Below are 17,819 nucleotides of genomic sequence, written 5' to 3' on the forward strand. Positions count from 1 at the left end.
TTAGACTTGAACCTTGTGGGCTTTTCTCCAGTTTGGCCTGCCCATAGGTGTGGTCCTTGATCAGCTCATGTTTGGACAGTCCTGTTGGTGAGACATTATGGGCACAGCTTTTTATATTACTAGGAGATAAAATCTTACAGTCAACTCCCTGGTCCTTTGACTTTTCAGGTCTTTCTATCCCCTCTTCTACAATGTGACCATTGAGACTGCACTCCACAACTCCATACTTGGATTGGTTGTGGTTTTCTGTTATGGTCTGCTCCTGTTGCAGAGATGTTTCAAACATTTTTTCCCCTTTGTAAAGTGGGAAACAGTGCTACTCTCTTTGAGGAATATTGTGATGTGTGGGAGTTTTGTTTAGAAGAGTGTCTTCCAAGAATGGTTTAATATAAAGTAGCCATTGTTACCGCTATATTTCTTAGAAGTACTACTTTTCCTAGCCTAAAATTTCTCAGTTTTCATGCCCATACTCTGTAAAAGGCTCAACAGCAGTCTCTATCTCTTTCCCCTGAGGCTAATTATTAACGTGAGAACTCTGCCAGACTATATTCCCGTGATTGCCTCCAGCCTTTGAAAACACTCCTCAATTTGCCTTATTGAGCAGAATTTTTCATGGACAAATGAGAAAGACATAGTTTGGTTTGAAACCAAAGTCTGTGACTGTGAAAGTCTGGGAATCAGCTTCGCACCCAGGTTTATCTAACTCTCAGCAAATTAACAGCAGGAAAGGAGGAATGCTTGAGGCCACGTGTAGTATAGAAGGGGTTACTCTGCATTAACACACACAGAGTTCAAGGACTTCAGGCTGGGAGTCACTAACAAACAAATGCAAACATGTTGAGAGAAATATTAGTTATTCAGGGATGTGGTGTGCTTCCTAATTCCCTGTTCTCACAGTTTTATTTATTACCTGCTGCAATTGCTTCTTCTGCGATTATTTTTTCAAGGTCTTCTTTTTCTGAAGATTTCCTGGGAATAATTAAAGGTCTTAAATTAAAAGACAGATTAATGAGTGTTGAAAATTTGGATCATATACAACATATAATGATAGGTGAGAATTCTTTTCCAGAAGCAAATCTTGACATACCATATAAGATACAATCTGAAAGTCAGTGTCTTCATACATCAACTGCATGGCTTTGTCATTCATGTCTGCCTACATGGCTTTTAAAACCTTATCATTATAGTGACTGATTCTGTTGAAATTTGCCAAGTTATTCTAGCACTTTAAGGGTATAAAAGGGTATTTAATTGCAAGGTTCAACTTGCCATTAGCTGAGCCAAGTTTAAATGCAGGTATACTTCTTCTGTTTTAAATAGCATTTTAATAAAACACAGTATAATTTGAGAATTTTTAAAAGGAGACTGTTTTAAGAAGGAAAATTGGCCAGAAAAAAACTTTGTTGCATAGAAATATGATGCTTATAAGTATATAAAGTACTAAGTAGGAATATTTTATCCAAGTGGGCTGGGTATCATATTATAGCTATATACTCAATTTGGATATGGAGAGTCACAATCCTTTTTTGGATAATTCATCACAGTACCAGACTCTTATTTTTCCTTCCCTTTAAAAATCATTTCAGCAGATTTATTTTTCTAAAGAATGAGAGCAGGGCTCCTCACTCTAATACTGCCATTTTCTGACATTCATACTGTCAGATGAGTGCAGAATGGAGCTTTGTTATTCTGAAAAGCACACAATGAAGTGAGTGTAAACTAAATACTCCTTGCTTTAGCAAACACAGCATACAGAAAGTCTTGTGAGTGGCCAGCAAGACCCCCCCACCTCTACACACACACACACACACACACACACACACACAATTATGATTTTGTCCACATGTTGGGGGAGAGAGACAGGGAGAGAGAGTTCCCGCAACACTTCCCCCAGCAGCAGGCGAGGTCACAGTGACTCTTCAGATAAGAACTGGGCTCTCATCCCACTGCTTAACCCATTATTTGTGTTTTGTTTGATTACAAGTCCCAGAAATAAACTGCAGGAAACAGGATTAAGATGTGTTCATCTGCTGGCAGACCAAGGATAGCACAAACAGTAAAGTGAGGCATCAACATGCAAATGAGCAAGAAAAGTACTCAGAAGGTACGTAAGACTGAGGCAGAGCCACCTCACACAGGAGCAGGCAGGAGGAAAAGCCTACTGGTCAACAGTCAGCATCATGGACCAATGTCAGCCTCTGTATTCCTTAAGATTTCCAAAGGAAATAATTGTTGTGGATTTTACTTTTGAGGGCTCTTTTACAGGATGCACCACAGAAAACAGATTTCCATCCAGCAGCAGGGATGTTTCAGAGCACAAAGGCCTGAGAATAAATCTCAAGTGCACTGGCTGCCAAGGACTTGAGCCAACAGCTCCAGTAGCACCATAAGAATGACTTGAAGCTATCTTATCAGCCTGCCTGGGAATTAGGGGCAGAGGCGCCTGGGATGCTTGTCAGCTCTGTCCAGTAAAGAAAGCTTCTGTCAGACACAGATTCACACTCTTCTGGGCCGTTCATGACCCTTTCTTGGCTCAGTTGAGCTGCCTGCATAAAGTCTAATAGCATTTACTCAGCAGGAAAATTCAGCCCAGATTATCCATAGGGTGGACTACACTATGATAGGGAAGAGATGCACATGAAAGTGTTTGTAGAGTGTACCAACCAAGGTGTTGGTGTGCAAAACTCTATGTTGTACTTTGTAAATGTGGACTCAGTATTTATTATTCACAAATTGAATACTTAGAACAGGAATAGTCAATTTTTCTGCCAGAAGCATGTGGCCAGCTTTATTTTAAAAGCCAACTATACAAACAAGATTTAAAACAAAGCAAAAACACAATCCTATTTTCCTTCTCTTCTGAAACCTGAAAAAGTACATTTGTTCTCAAGTTTGCAGTTGCTAACACTTATTCAGTTTTTGATCTATAACAACAATCTGGTAAGTATTAATGTATTCAATAAGGTTTGATTATTTTTACACAATATTTGTGGGATGCGGGTTCATACAACTAAGGTAACTTAGCTTACCTGTTTTCTTCTATTTTATGCTTTGCCAAGGTTCTCTGAAGTGCAAGGTTCAGTCGCTCACACTGGAAAGAAAAAGAAATATTTGTAGCATTTCCTTAAGATGTCTTAAAAGGAGCCGGGCAGTGGTGGCACACGCCTTTAATCCCAGCACTTGGGAGGCAGAGGCAGGCAGATTTCTGAGTTTGAGGCCAGCATGGTCTACAAAGTGAGTTCCAGGACAGCCAGGGTTATACAGAGAAAACCTGAAACCCTGTCACAAAATTAAAAAAAATAATAAATAAATAAATAAAAAGAAAAGAAAAAGAAAAAGAAAAAAAAAGATGTTTTAAAGGGATGCAAACTTGTACTTAGTGGTTAGTGCCATGGATTTGCTATGTTGGGAACGGAGACTTCTTTCTGAAGTGTTTTTCAACCCAGGGAAGAATCAATGAGCTCAGACTATTTTTTGTTGGTGGTGTAGGGAGTCAGAGGGCCCTGCTCTTGGCCATAAGTGTCACAGAGAACCACGCTTAGTCTGGACTCACACAGAAGATGTCAGTTCTTAATGTCAGGCCTTCTCTAATGCAGGGATCCATGTCGTCACTTCCTTTGGACCAGGACGTCTCGATATACACACTCCCAATGTTGTCATTGTACAGCTCATTCTCTTCCCTTCCGAAAGGATATCTCCTCCCTTCTCACCCAAGCTCACAGTGCCCTTCCCACACACTTTACTCATGTTTCCCTTCGTCTAGTCTAAGAACCTGCAGTTATCTCTACTGCTCACTTTTTAACCCCCAAAACTAATCTGTCATCAGAAAGGTGTATTTTAAGAGTCTTGGCCTTGCCTTTATTATAATTCCCATTTTTAAAAAATCATCCTTACCAAATATTGGTACTTCCACTCTTTGATTTCTGAGTGTTTATGAGATTTCCTTTCTTGTGCTTTTGACTATCTACTGATCTATTTTAATGAATCTTTCTTTGCACTTGATAAACAAGGAAAGGCATCGATGAGAAGCGTTCAGCTTCCGATTCTGGATGAAAGTCACACATGTCTGTGCATGGGTACATGATCGTCGACTCTTGTTTTCACTTTACACACAGAAAAGTCAAGAACTTTCTGGATATGATCCAAGTTGGGAAATTCATTTTGCCTTAATCTATTCATATCTCTCATAGAGTTTCCACTAGTCACAGAAGGCAATGTTGAAAAAAAAAAAAAGGAGAGGAGAGGAGAGCTTTTTTGAAAAGGGCTTTGAATTCTAAATATGTAAATCAAGCTTAGAAAATAGATACAAAATTTATTCAATGAAAATGCAATCACTAAAAAGAAATCATAAAGAATTTAAATGTATAGTCAGGAGCATATTTTTGGATGGTTCAGGAATGGAGAAGGGAACACCTGTGACAGGATGAATAGAAAGTGGTTGTTGAGTCCCGAAGGTAAAGTCTGAGGCAGACCCTGTTGACTCTGTGACAGCAAAAATCCTGAAAGAACAGCTGCGTGACAGGTTCAGAAAGAAACATTTCCTAGTGGTCTTTCACATCAAGGGTAAAAAGAAAAAACAAAAAACAAAAAACAAAAAGGCCCAGTGAGGCTTGTGAGATTGTAAGGAAGCACCTCAGACAGATGCCTGGGAAACTCATCTCCTCATGATCCTTCCACTCAGCAGTTCCTCTGCATCAGCAGCTATGGACATCAGTGGGATACACATCCAGAGAACCACAGGCTTCTGTGAGTTCTCCCTTCTGTAAAACATACTCATGTGAAGAATGGGTTATGGGGGCAGGGGAAAAAGGGACACTGCCTCTCCTCTACTGCAACCCAAGGTTTCCTCTGTCTTTCACCTAGTTGAATAGAAACCCAGGAAAGGCAAGAAGAGGCCATTTTACTCATCTCTATCAACTCTTGCTCAGAACTGGGCTGTAAGAAAAAAATATAACCAGTCTTATCACTAGGGGACTTGTCCATGCTCCTGTGTGGTGCTATGGGACATATATGTCTGTTGCTCTCCAATTAAGCCCCCAAGGGTATTCTTTTACAAAACAAAACAAAACAAACAAACAAACAAACAAACAAAACCTTCTTTCTTGCGTTTTTAGCCCTTCCCGTGGTCTTCAGATCAACTTGCTTAGATCCTTGCTCCTAATATGCTCATTAGTGTAGTTAAGTTAGAGAAGTATAAAGTTGATACTTTTTCCTTTTCCAGCATTGCTGGAGGTGTATGTATGGAGCAGATGTTTTTTTCCAGATTCTCCACTCAGATCACACTCATTTTTCTTTAAATAAATCTATAGACTGCTTAGGGAAGCCTGAGTAGATTATTGTAATGAACTCTTGTGGGGATTTAACTTTGTCTTGTAACAGTGTTGTAGTGGGTGGCTTCATCTAGAGTAGACTAGACCAGAGTCTGATATGACTACTAGCCATCAATGAGGAGAAGTTGCTACTCTGAGCCACCATAGATATAGCAATGGAATAAAACAATACAGTGATAACCAAGTCTATAGTTATGGTATAGAGGTTCCTAAGACCCCCCCAGGCAGCAGAAACTGGGGCAGGTATAGGGAGCCTTCCTAAAGGATTCTAGCCATTATTTTCTGCTGCCCTACAATTGTACTTGATCTTGCACAATCCAGGAGTCCATTAGAGGTAGAAGATTAAATAAGGATGAGGATTTTTTTCTTAAGCTTTGTGAAGTCATCACTCACAATGTGGTCGAGACGATGAAGCTGTTTTTGTGGTGCTACCCATCGGCTTGTAAGTAAACATCATAAACTCATCGGCTCCTGAAGATGTACTTGGATGGAATTCTTACACTTATTTGCTCCGTCATTATAGCCTATCTAGGGTGATTGGAGATTTTTTTTCATAGCTCCCTAGAAGTCAGGCAACAGTCATTGTTATAAAAAGGTGTAGGTTCAAATAAAACACACAGGTTTTTCTAGGCAGTGTTTCCTGGCAAAGGCTGGGGAATGGATTTCTTTTTTTATGCTGTATTTCTTTTGATTTATCAGTCTAGACACTGAGGTGAGTTTAGACTGTAAAGCCATAGGCAAGATTCACACAAAGTAGAGCCCATCACAAAAAGTCAATTCCAGGTCCATGGTATAAATTCAAACAGAGTGGGACTTTTTTATATACACAATGAATCTATATATTATTTTTTAATTTATTGTAAAACTTTAGGACTAAACTGACTATTTGTTTTTTAAAATGCATCTCAGAATTCAGTGCATACATAGGGTAATAGTATTCTATGGGGTTTTGTTTCTTGTTCTCTGTGCCTTCTTTATATTTGGAAAGTCTCTGTTCTGAGATTTGAAGAAATTATCATGTAGGAATTCTTGTTCAAGCATACTTCAGTCTTGAATACATCTCGAAAACAGTTCAGGAATAATTCCTACTAGAAGCAACATTGGTGTGATATATAGTATTCCATTGTTGTAGTTAATGGATGAGCCATGATTTCAGTTGCCTGCTGCAGTTATGTGTATGCGTGTGTAGGGTGTTATTCTGTATACAGGTTCACCTATGTATACCAGTAAACTCCAGTGATAAAACATCAGTATTATTTCTTTGGCTTTATTTTGTTTCCATAGTAACACAGGATACATCATTGGGGTTCTTCAATTAAGCTTGTCTGTCTAGCCAGAAAGCCCCAGTGGTTCACCAGTCTCCACCTCCTTAGTGCTGGGATTATAAGCATATGTCACCACACCAAGCTTTTTACATGAGTTCTGAGCATTAAACACAGGCTCTCCTTCATGCTTGCATCTCAAGCATTTTGCCCACTGAGCTACTTCACTGAAAGCCTCTTCAGATTTTAATGCTTCTCTAAAGTAATAATATTTATATTTATAAGGATAAATTATAATGCTATGAATTATCGACGAGCTGCAGAGTTCCCCATCATCAGTATCCCTTTCACTTTGAGGAAATGATACAACTCTATGTTCCTGAGTTGTTGCTTTTCAAGTACAAATGGTAAGATTCATTAGGTGGTCAAGAAACCCCCTTAAACTCAACCAGCTCTATTCTATGGAATGAGAGTTTCTATTGTAAATCTGCTCGGGCCAGTGGATTTTTATACTTACTATCACCCGTGAAAACATAATTGGACAGTTAAATATGATTATCTAAAGCAAGAACTAGGATGCCAAGTTGAATCTTGAATATCTTTCATTAAGGTTAATGAAGTAACCGAAACTAAAACGTGAGCATTAAATGTGCCAACCAAGAAATACTTCATGAAAAACCAATGTCTATAAAAAGACCAAGCAGATATTCGGACAGTTGATAGCATAGACTGTTCACTACACATTTCAAACATACTCAACATTGGGGCATTTACTGCCGTAAAGCAAATGACCTTAAGTGTGGAAGAGTGCCAATGCATAGTGCCATAGGTATTCCTCCCCACAAGAATTCCTATAGACTCTTTCTCTTCAGCTGCATGGCACTCTGGTCAGAGCTTGATATTTGCACTTATGAGTCCAGAAACAAACAGCAGCACAGCTCATTCTAAGACTGCTTGACACCTCACCCTGGATTTTTTTGTAGAGAAAAATAAGAGCAGTTTGCAGTAGTCCGACTGTTCCTTCCAGATTCCAAGAAGGCACACATGTGGCTTCTCCTCCAGGAAAGAGGGAGAGAAAAGGAAAGTACATGGTATACAAAAGATTTCCAAAATTCCCAGAACTTCTGGCTGGCCAGTCACTCAAGGTACTTCCAATATCAACATAAGTTAACAGAAGCTGATAATCTGCCTTCCTCTTCAATACATAGCCCCCGAAGCAAAATAGGACAAAGATTCAGGAGAATATGAGAGAGGGCAGCAGTAAATCTCCTGCCATCAACCCTAAAGATAAGATAAAGAATTCAGAATAATAAAATAACAATCTTGTGGAAGTTTAATATGCTGTCAGATAATGTAGACATCAAAGACAAGAAAATTATCCAAGAAAAAAAGGAGGTGTCAACAAACAGAGATCATTGAAGAAAATATTGAGCATCATTCGTCACCCTGTATCTCACTCTGTTTTTGGTTGAAACGTCCCAGACTGCAGGGCAAGTCACCTCAGTGAGAAGGGTGACTGAATATCTTTCAGTTTCAACAAACCTGGGTATCTAAGGACTGAGTTGGGGAAAAATGATTGAATATTTTTATTTCAAGTGTTATTAAGGTACAACATGTAATAAATACCATCTTTGAAATCAGTGTCTTCAACTCTCTGCTAACTCTATCTTTCCTTGGAGTTTCATTTTCAGTCTTCGCTTCATTAGACACCCCATACCAAGCTCCATCCCCACTCAGTGTATACTAACACACAGAGGTAGGTGTAATACAACTCCACTTTACAGGTAAAGTAAGCAGAGGCTGACAGACGAAGCAAAGACAGGAATTTTTCAGAGTCTAATGATCTTTTGGAAGGAATTCAAGATGTGAAACTTTTGAAGATTGCACACAATTTAGAATACTGTTATTTAAAAATGCAGTTTTCATATGTTTCAAGGACATTCTGTTTACCGTGCTCTTAAAAGTGAGAAACTTCATTTCTAAATATTTTCTTTTGAAACCCCTAGCATTTCCAATTTTGAAATACCACTATCATTGCTAAAGGGAGAGCACTCACCTCTGGGAAGATGAGCTTGCAAATACTCTCTGCCAGGGTGTGCAGGTAGACTCTGTTGCGGCTTGTCTTTCTTTGGGGGAGACTCCCTTCTGCATTCTTCTCAGGAAAGTACTGGCAGATGGGCAGAGTAGCCTGGCAGCCCTCAGAGCCTCCAGCCACCTCCTCTGTTGGCTCCTTAGGAACCTGACCAGGGGCCAGTAAGGAGAAAGGACACTCCCCTGTGATCTTGAGATCCTTGAACTTCCTGCAGAACATGGTGTTCCTGGAGCTTGGCAGTGGCTTCCTTCTGACTAGCTGGTGTTGATGTGGACTGATGAAGATCTGCTTCTACTGACTCAAGGACAGGAGTGACCCAGCACCTATGAGCAGTGGAAAGTCAGAAGAGAAAGGATAGATGACTTTACACACAACAGATAGCTAGGTGCACACACAAAAAAATTGCCAACAGAGTATCAATTAAAGATAAATCACATTTTTCTCTTACTGTCCTTAGCACAAACTATCAATTTCCATCTTTTCCACCCGCAAATGATCTTCATTATTGCTTCACTAATGCTATAACTACTGTATTTCATGCATGCCCTGTCTAAACACTAAACATCAGAATAGTACATGTTAGTGTTTCCCTTAAATACTTTAATTTATGTATTATTCTACATATATTGAGAAGCTATCTTCATGAGGTAAGAATGAAACTTGGGCTCAGCTACACCTTAGTTAGCCATCACTGGGCCAATACTTCTGGAATCTGACCTCAAGAAATTTATTTGTTACATATTTAAATACAATAAAATGTTCGGGGAAAGTTTCTAGATGACAATAACCACAACAAAGTTTTTGATATACTTACATCCTTTGCAAAGTATATCTCTATAGCATAGCATCTGTTACCTTTTCTACAAGAATGAGTTCTATTGCTGGGCATTGGTGGCACATGCCTTTAATCTCAGCACTCAGGAGGCAGAGGCAGGCAGATTTCTGAGTTTGAGGCCAGCCTGGTCTACAGAGTGAGTTCCAGGACAGCCAGGGCTACACAGAGAAACCCTGTCTCACCCCCTGCCCCTCCCCCCAAAAAAAAAGAAAGAAAGAAAAAAGAAAAAAAGAATAAGTTCTAGTGATTGAGAAACAATGCTTAGAATTTGGGGGGTGGGGGAGGGTTCAGTGAGGACTGGCTTTCAAAATAGCAAAGATAATGAGGCATTAACACAACCATTTTCCAGTTTCTGGACAGAAAAGAGACGTCAAATTCTTCTTTGAAGACAAAAAAAAAAAAAAAAGAAAGAAAGAAAACCCAACAAACAAACAAACAAAAACAACAAAAACAAAAAACAAACAACAGCTGTATGTTTTACGATTTGGATTTTTCTGGTACTGTCTATAAGTACATGGACCTCATATCCTTCATGGTATTGCAGAGATCTCTGTCTAGAAATGTACAGGTGACACTTAGTAAAACCAAGGAAGCAACCATGCCAGGGGCAGGCAGAGGTCCTATGTGTTGACTTCAGCATGTTTACCTTGTGCTTCCATGGTGGTGACATCATTTCAAGTTCTTACACAAGCCCAACCCATTATTGCTAGCTATCTGCACTGAGGTCCTAGCTGGAATTCAGGGTATCAACAATACCAACTGGGTGCATTAAGGATTTCTTACTCTTGAAATACCCAAAACCACAAATTAAAAATGAAAAGAAAAGCTTTCATGTCTGCTAATTCTTACACGTCTAGCATAAGCACCGAAAACTTCAGATGTACTTTTAATCCTTAGAGCATAGAATACAGGTATTCCCAACCCAGAGGGCCAGAAACGTCAGGTGATTTTCTCTCATTTGATTGCTAGAAACATTTCACGAGAAAGTCCATCTGTATGTTTTCTATTACTACGAGTTCACTCCAATGGGCTGAGTTCATAAAGTAATATTAGCTTATATTGAAAATAGGATTTAAATATCTACATTAAAATCAGTCAAAATCTAAGGTTTGGCCTTTTTTTTTCTCTCAATATAGAGAATAGCTATGTGGATTGAGAAAGACCTAGCCATGAAAGGCTTTCACCAGATTAATATATATATATATATACATATATATATATATATATAAAATCAATGCAACCATTTGCCGTTATATCTTCTCTATTCACTCCTCTTTTAAAAGCTTCAGGTACGTGGATCCAATGTGGATATGAATGTTTGCAGGGAATAGTAGTGGCCTCACACTTGCTGGGCAAGCACTCTTCTCTTGAGCTCCTTCCCAACATATGGGTCAGTGGAGGTGGATGTGGACAATTCTAAGGAAGAACCTAGTGTGTCACATACGCTGGCTGAACGCTTTCCTCCTGTCCTAGATCCCAGAACACGGATTGGTTCTGGATAACTCCTAAGTAAGTAAAATAAAAGATAATTTCAAATACATATTAATTTCTTTTAAAAAATGATGTGTAGTGAGAATTTGTGTGTCTTTAAAAAACATAAAAATATACCAGTGTTTTGTTTTAATCTCAGGTCTGAGACATGGGGCTCCTTTAGATTGTTCACAGCAGCCGATTATGATTTGCACCATGCTCTAGCAGGGGCATGATTTTGACCTTGGCAGATAGTTTCTGCGAGTGTGTGATGTTAATATTTTGGGGACTCTTCAGAGGGTATAGAAATGCTATAGCTTCATTAGAAGGGGCTGATTGGCAGCTTGGTGATTGGATGCTGTTGGTTGTGGTTTGTTGAGGTTGTCAAGTAGACATGTGCAAAGGGACGAGAAGAAAAAATTTAGTTTGATCTTCCTGACAGCCTTTCCTAGCCATCAGGAAGACCAAACTTGTCCCAACGGACTCAACATCCCTAATCAGCAGGAAGTAGTCTAACAATGCTGTCAACCCCTTTCCCCTCTTCCTATTTTCTCTTTTACCTAGTGCTAGAGGCATGAAAGGGTGGAAGAAGAGGGGTGAAGGGTAGAAGAAAAGAAGAGCCCAAAAAGCATAAAAAGTCCAGTTAAAATGATGACATTCTTTTTACATCATTATTCAAAAGAAGTATCTGCAATTATTTTCAGAATTTTCAGTTCTCTCAAAGTATGAATATAATAACTAGAAAAGGGTACTCAAAGATGAAAAAAGATAATGATAAAAAGATTATGGGTTGAATCTGCCAGAAATATAGTGCTTCTTAAAATAAGTTCCTCTAACACATATTAGAATTTTTACATTGGCCTTGGAGGCTTGGCAGGGAAGTTTATGATAAATTCCTCCATTACTTGATGTGAATCCTGCCTCCCAAGAACGTCCTCTTCTGCTTAGCCTATCTGCACTTTACACATAACCCACCAACTGCCCACGAACTTCTCCCTTCTCTTGAACTTCACAATGCTCACATTTCCAGAAAATATGCTTGGCATATTAACTTAAACAACAAGCTGCACTTATTGAAGACTGGCTAAGTGTTTAGTCTCATTAAATCACACATGTGTAAACAGAGTAATTAGCGTTCTTCAACTGCGACTGATGAAATTACACTTAGGAAACAGATGTACAAGCACCAGCATCCTTGAAACCTCTGTGTGTCTTGGGTTTGCTAGAAACACAGGAGATATTCTTCCATTAAACCAGAGCCTATTTTTAAGTGTAATGTCAGCACTCACTTTAGAAACAGTGTGGTCATGTAATGAGGTTGGTATAGAGCTGGCTGGGAAGACTGGAGTTAGCTGTACTGGCTGGTTTTATGTGTCAACTTGAGACTAGCTGGAGTTATCACAAAGAAAGGAGCTTCAGTTGGGGAAGTGCCTCCATGAGATCCAGCTGTGGGGCATTCTCTCAATTAGTGATCAAGTGGGGAGGGTCCATTGTGGGTGGTGCCATCCCTCGGCTGGTAGTCTTGGTTCTATAAGAAAGCAAGCTGAGCAAGCCAGGGGAAGCAAGCCAGTGAGGAACATCCCTCCATGGCCTCTGCATCAGCTCCTGCTTCCTGACCTGCTTGTGTTCCAGTCCTGACTTCCTTGGTGATGAACAGCAGTGTAACGTGTAAGCTGAATAAACCCTTTCCTCCCCAACTTGCTTCTAGGTCGTGATGCTTGTGCAAGAATAGAACTAATATGACTAAGACATATGCTAAGGGGAAAACAAATAAAATAAGAAGTTTAGTGACAAGGTCTTGGCAAACAGTGATAGAGTATGCTCTCAGAAACATGTAGAGTTCCTTGCTGTCCCAAAAGCTAATGCTTAAACAGTCCCCCCAGAAATTACTAAACTTCCTTTTCCTAGTGAGAGATTAACTCCATTCTGGTGAAGATAAAGTTTTTCTGGGCTTATGCTAATAACAAAGGTAATGAATTATTCAGGTAAGGGAACACTTCCTAATAAACCCTGACTTTTGGCAAATCATAAAAACTGGTTTGCTGATGTCAACAGGGTCATATAGACCTGAGGTAAGAGCTTCCCCACCACACCTAACACCAAATGCCTCTGGCATAGAGGGAATTCAAAGGCAGATTTTAAACTTAGGCTCTGAAGTTAAGGAGAGCTTGGGAACAAAGCTTCCACCTGAAGAGCAAGCATCAGCCATGTGCAATGCTGACTGCAACATGTAAGGCCTGGACATGCCTGTGACAGATGCAATGTACACAGTTGAACACTGGGGCTCAAAGTTGAGGCTTTTAAGACTAGTCAAAGGGGAGGGGTATAAAAAATAAAATTTCAATATCATGGTAGTTTGCATACTTCAATACAAATTTTAATTTTTTAATAGAAGGAAGGACAAGTAAATATTCAGGTGGACTGAAAGGCTAGAGGGGTTTAACCTTCAAAACTAAGGAAATAATGACTGATCAACCTTAGTGAGCTCTTCTTCACTCTACAGTAGGAAATGAGGAGAAAAATTTTTTCAATGATCAGAAAAGCAAAACAAGTAGAAAATTCGGGGAGCATGACCAAGTTTCCCCAGTACTGCTTTGTTTGTTTGTGTGTTTGTTTTTAGGGTGATACAATTCAGTGTAAGGTGACCTTACCTTGTCTACACACTTCCTAGAAAGTTGGGGATGTGGCTTAGTTTACTTTCACTCACAGCATCTATTTGCCAGGCCACAGCTTTCTGCCTTTTGTTTCCAAGAAGTGTATGAAACTTCCTTGTTAAGTTGATGATGTTCACAGGACAAACCTCAAGATTCCTTTGCCTCTCAACAAATTTGAATTCTTCATTTATTTGCTTTTTTTTTCCTTTTACATAACTTTGAACTAAGCCATCTTTAAAAATCACTGGATTTCATTCTGCTCCATTTATTGTGTACAACAAATGTGGCTGCCTTGCCACTGGCCCGGCAGTCTTCAAGACACAGAGGCCCAGTGATAGCCAAAGGCACTCTGCTGTAACAGAACATATGCTCTACTGATACCATACATCTAGGACATCAACTCCCAGAGTCAGTACTCAGTGTTGTGGGGATGCAAATCGGGACCCAGATTTTCCTATGAGGAGCATCAAGCTCAGTCATGTGAAAAGACTTTCAGAATAACAACAACAACAACAACAACAACAACAACAACAACAACAGCAAAATACCAGGGTTGAATACTAAGATGTCATGTTTAAGGATCTAAGGTGATTTTAGGCTGACACAGGAGAGAATGTCTAGGAAGGAGATAGGTCGCCGTGCAGCAGGCTTCTGTGACTAGGTAAAACAAGTAAAAATCCCAGTGAGTCCTTCAACTCAGACAAAGGATCCCAAATGTGAATAACTGACTGCCTTTCTAGTAGATTGTTGGAGCTGCATAGTGGAAACTGGGTTAGAGTTACACAGATAATAGAGCTGAGATGGACTGAATGGGAACCCTGACGATGTTGACCAACTCCACAACTGCTTTGGGTAGAAAACCCACAGGCCTTGGCCAAAAGACACATTCCTGGGACTGCAACCAAACCACAGCCACAGAAGGCTCTCTCTCTCTCTCTCTCTGCAGGCCTTAGAGTGCAATCAGTAGAGGAACTAATTCATTGAGCTTGGTTATTTGAGTAAGATGATGTGCAGAATTGAGGTGTTGGTGCTCTATTATTCCTGGTGGTATTGTACAGCAGTTGGAGCACTTCAGTCCATCAGACAAATCTCCCTTATTTCTGAAACATAAAATATAATCCTGCTACTTGGGAGCCTAAGGCAGAAGGAGCAAAAATCGCCTGCTAGGCTAGGTTACTCACTGTGGCCTTATCACCAAAGAAAACAAAGCAAAAATACACCTTTAACACTAATCCAGTTTGCTTTTACCTAGTGCTCAAATGGACATTATTCACGTCTACAATGCTGGCCCAGAAGAACCTGTGAGTAGAAGAAAGATTCGATGTAAAGTGGTGTCCCCAAGATGTCACTGCTCATTTCTTTTCTCTTAACTCAACCTGATCAAAGTCTATGGTTCATTGCTGTTGGGTGACTTGCACTGGGATTTAACACTTTCCTTTAAACTAAGCTCATGTGCCTTTTAGAGTTGTCATTGCATTTATTAAGACACATGGATAATGTGAAGTCTCACAAACACCAAACCAAATCAAACAAAACGCTTTCCCAGATATCTTATATGTGTGGTATGCAGGTCCACAATACTCAAGAAGGCACTGGCAGGTATGATGCATTACTCTGCATTAGCAGAGCTTCTTCCCTGGTGTATCAAGTTCTACTCTTAACAGAGTAGCTGCTAGCTACTGATGGTGGCTGTGGAAAGGAGAGTTAGTTTTCTTCAGGGTTGTCTCCCCTGAGGCTGCTCATGGTACATGGGCTGGTACTACACAAAATAGACTCAGAGGTCTAAAAAGAGGACACATGAAGCTAGAAATAACAGTTTTAGTGGGGAGAAAATAGATAATAGGGCTAAAAAGAGTGGATTTGATAAAAAATCTTATTCATGTATAAAATTCATAAACAATAAAAACATCTCTGCTCTCAACAATGTATGACTGAAGTTTGCAAGTTAGGTAAAAATCAGAATTATTTAAGGGCACTTATTCTTATAGACCACCTTTGATTGTGACTTATATAATAAAATTGATGGAAGCCTCAAAATGAAAACAAATTCTTGATTATCAAACAACTAGAATAAATGGTATATTAAACAAAATAGGGATATTTATTTATGTATTGGACTTTGATATTTATACCTCATTTAATACTGATGTACTTAGTTTCAAGATGATAACATGTCTATCATCATAACATCAATATTTCCTCCCCTTTTAAACTGTCTTCATCTGGGAAGATCTGGAAATACACTCTTGATGTCTTGACATCACACACACACACTCACACTTACTTTACCCATCTTCAGCAGTGATGTTTTATATGTTGAGGGGACAAGGGGATAAGGCTATGAGTTTCATAATACCAACAGTCAGCGTAAGAGGGACTTCGTGATTTTGGTTCATATTTACGTAGGCCATGTGAGTCATGCTCTGAGACATCAATGTGTCAGTGGAGGGCTTAGGTAATAGCGGCAGGGTTTCCTCCACCTTTACAAACTCCAGGGTTTTCATCAAGGTATGATGAAATCTCAGCTGGACATTCTCCATCAGGAAATAAGAATAGTGATATTAATTATCATTTGAGTATGTTGCGAGGGTAAAGAAAGCAACAAGTGTGAAGTGGTTAGAGCTGTGTCCAGTAGTGATGGCCGTACTCTGTATGGCTTGTGGTGACATGGCACTGGACAATTTCATAAGCTCACACTAAGCTTCTGTTATCTCCCCCCACTAAATGGAGAAGTGGTGATAAAATGCAGTTTAGCTGAAGACTAAATACGGCACCTCACTTTCACTAATTCCCACAGACATGCAGTTTTAAATTAAAAAAAAAAAATCAACCTTATAGTGAAGTTTCAAAAACAAAAGACACAATGTCACTTCTCATTACAGACATAGAATTATCAGGGTGAGGTTGCTAACTTTAGAGTAGCCCATATGAGTGTTGTGGATACATCCAACATAACCATGGTGTAGCACCCTAAACTCTGCCTAACCATCATGCAAGCAATCATTATGAACTCTATTACTGAAAAATATTTTATCTTCTCAGAAAGATTCAGTAATGTTTCATACCTGTGAAAACATTTTTGACCACTTACCAAAGCCTACTTAAGGGAAGTCTGGGTTACATCAAGTGCTTATTGCCATGAAATTCTCAGAAGCTGTATTTGTTTGAAGACTGAAGAAAACCAAGGGAGGGATGGCCATGCTTCTTGACAGCAAGCCAGGGAATGAGAGAATAAGAGATCACGATTGATCCAGGAGATGACGGTAACAAAATTAAGTGTGTACTGATTTATCTTAATTAGAAAGAAAATCCTAAAAAAATAAGGGACCACAGGGACACTAATGCTTCTTTTAATGCAGCACTGGGGACGTTTTTACAAGCTCCTTGACAAAAAGAATGAGACAGTAACCTAGCCATGGCAAGTCAGTGCTTTAATGCACTATTAGAAACAGAAACTTATCAACCATGATCAAGATCTAATTAATCAAGAGGCAGGCTTGACCACAGAGAAAATATCAAAGAGAGACTAGAGAACACAACTACAACAGTGTCAGTCAGGAAGGCAGTAGAGGCATCAATGAAGGTGTTTACTGGTATCTTGAAGGCCTAGAGAGGACTCTATTCTGAGGCTGCCTGGTGACTGAGACACTGGCCAATTAGTCCTGTGAACATCTAGAGCCTTCCTGAATTTTCAGACCAACATCACAGTTCTTTCTTATTCTCAAAACAGAAAATGATCTTTGGTTACTGAGTCAGTGGAACACATCTCCCTAAGTCATGCTAGGCCTAGGCTAGCAGCAGACACGGAAAATGCTGGTGCAAATCCAATCCATTTTGAATATTTAAATAATGATTAGTTCTGAAGAAATCATGACCAAAAATGCATTTGGCATCTTAACATGTACTTAAGGTGAGTATTTAGATACTAGAGAGGAATGTGTGGGGAAAGGCTGAATCTTTCCCAACTACTTTCAAAGCCACAACCATGTTTTATTTTAAATGTTTTCTGCTCTCTTATTGACACAAAATAGGGAACTAATAAAAAAATCACATTAAACCTCAATTTTTTATTTCAGTATCTTTTACATAAAGTCACTAAAAATATATGAGTTGGATAACAGAATTTTGAACTGAAATAGATACTAGAGATCTTTTCTGTGGTCTCTTGTATTTAAC

At 39.3% G+C, this 17,819-nt stretch overlaps 1 protein-coding gene across 3 annotated transcripts in view; it reads right to left on the reverse strand.

Annotated features, from left to right (window-relative positions):
• Positions 1 to 17,819, reverse strand: part of Gucy1a1 (guanylate cyclase 1, soluble, alpha 1) — a 53,520-nt gene that overhangs the window by 17,816 nt on the left and 17,885 nt on the right. For all 3 annotated transcript variants that reach the window (NM_021896.6, NM_001356988.1, NM_001356987.1), the window contains exons 2-4: positions 8,649 to 9,007; positions 3,030 to 3,091; positions 911 to 969 (exon numbers count right to left, since the gene is read on the reverse strand). In NM_021896.6, coding sequence (NP_068696.2) covers positions 911 to 969; positions 3,030 to 3,091; positions 8,649 to 8,903 — 376 coding nt within the window. In that variant the 5' untranslated portion in view covers positions 8,904 to 9,007. The remainder of the gene's footprint in view (positions 1 to 910; positions 970 to 3,029; positions 3,092 to 8,648; positions 9,008 to 17,819) is intronic.

The sequence above is a fragment of the Mus musculus genome, chromosome 3 (assembly GCF_000001635.26).
Source record: "Mus musculus strain C57BL/6J chromosome 3, GRCm38.p6 C57BL/6J".
Classification (NCBI taxonomy): Eukaryota; Metazoa; Chordata; class Mammalia; order Rodentia; family Muridae; genus Mus; species Mus musculus.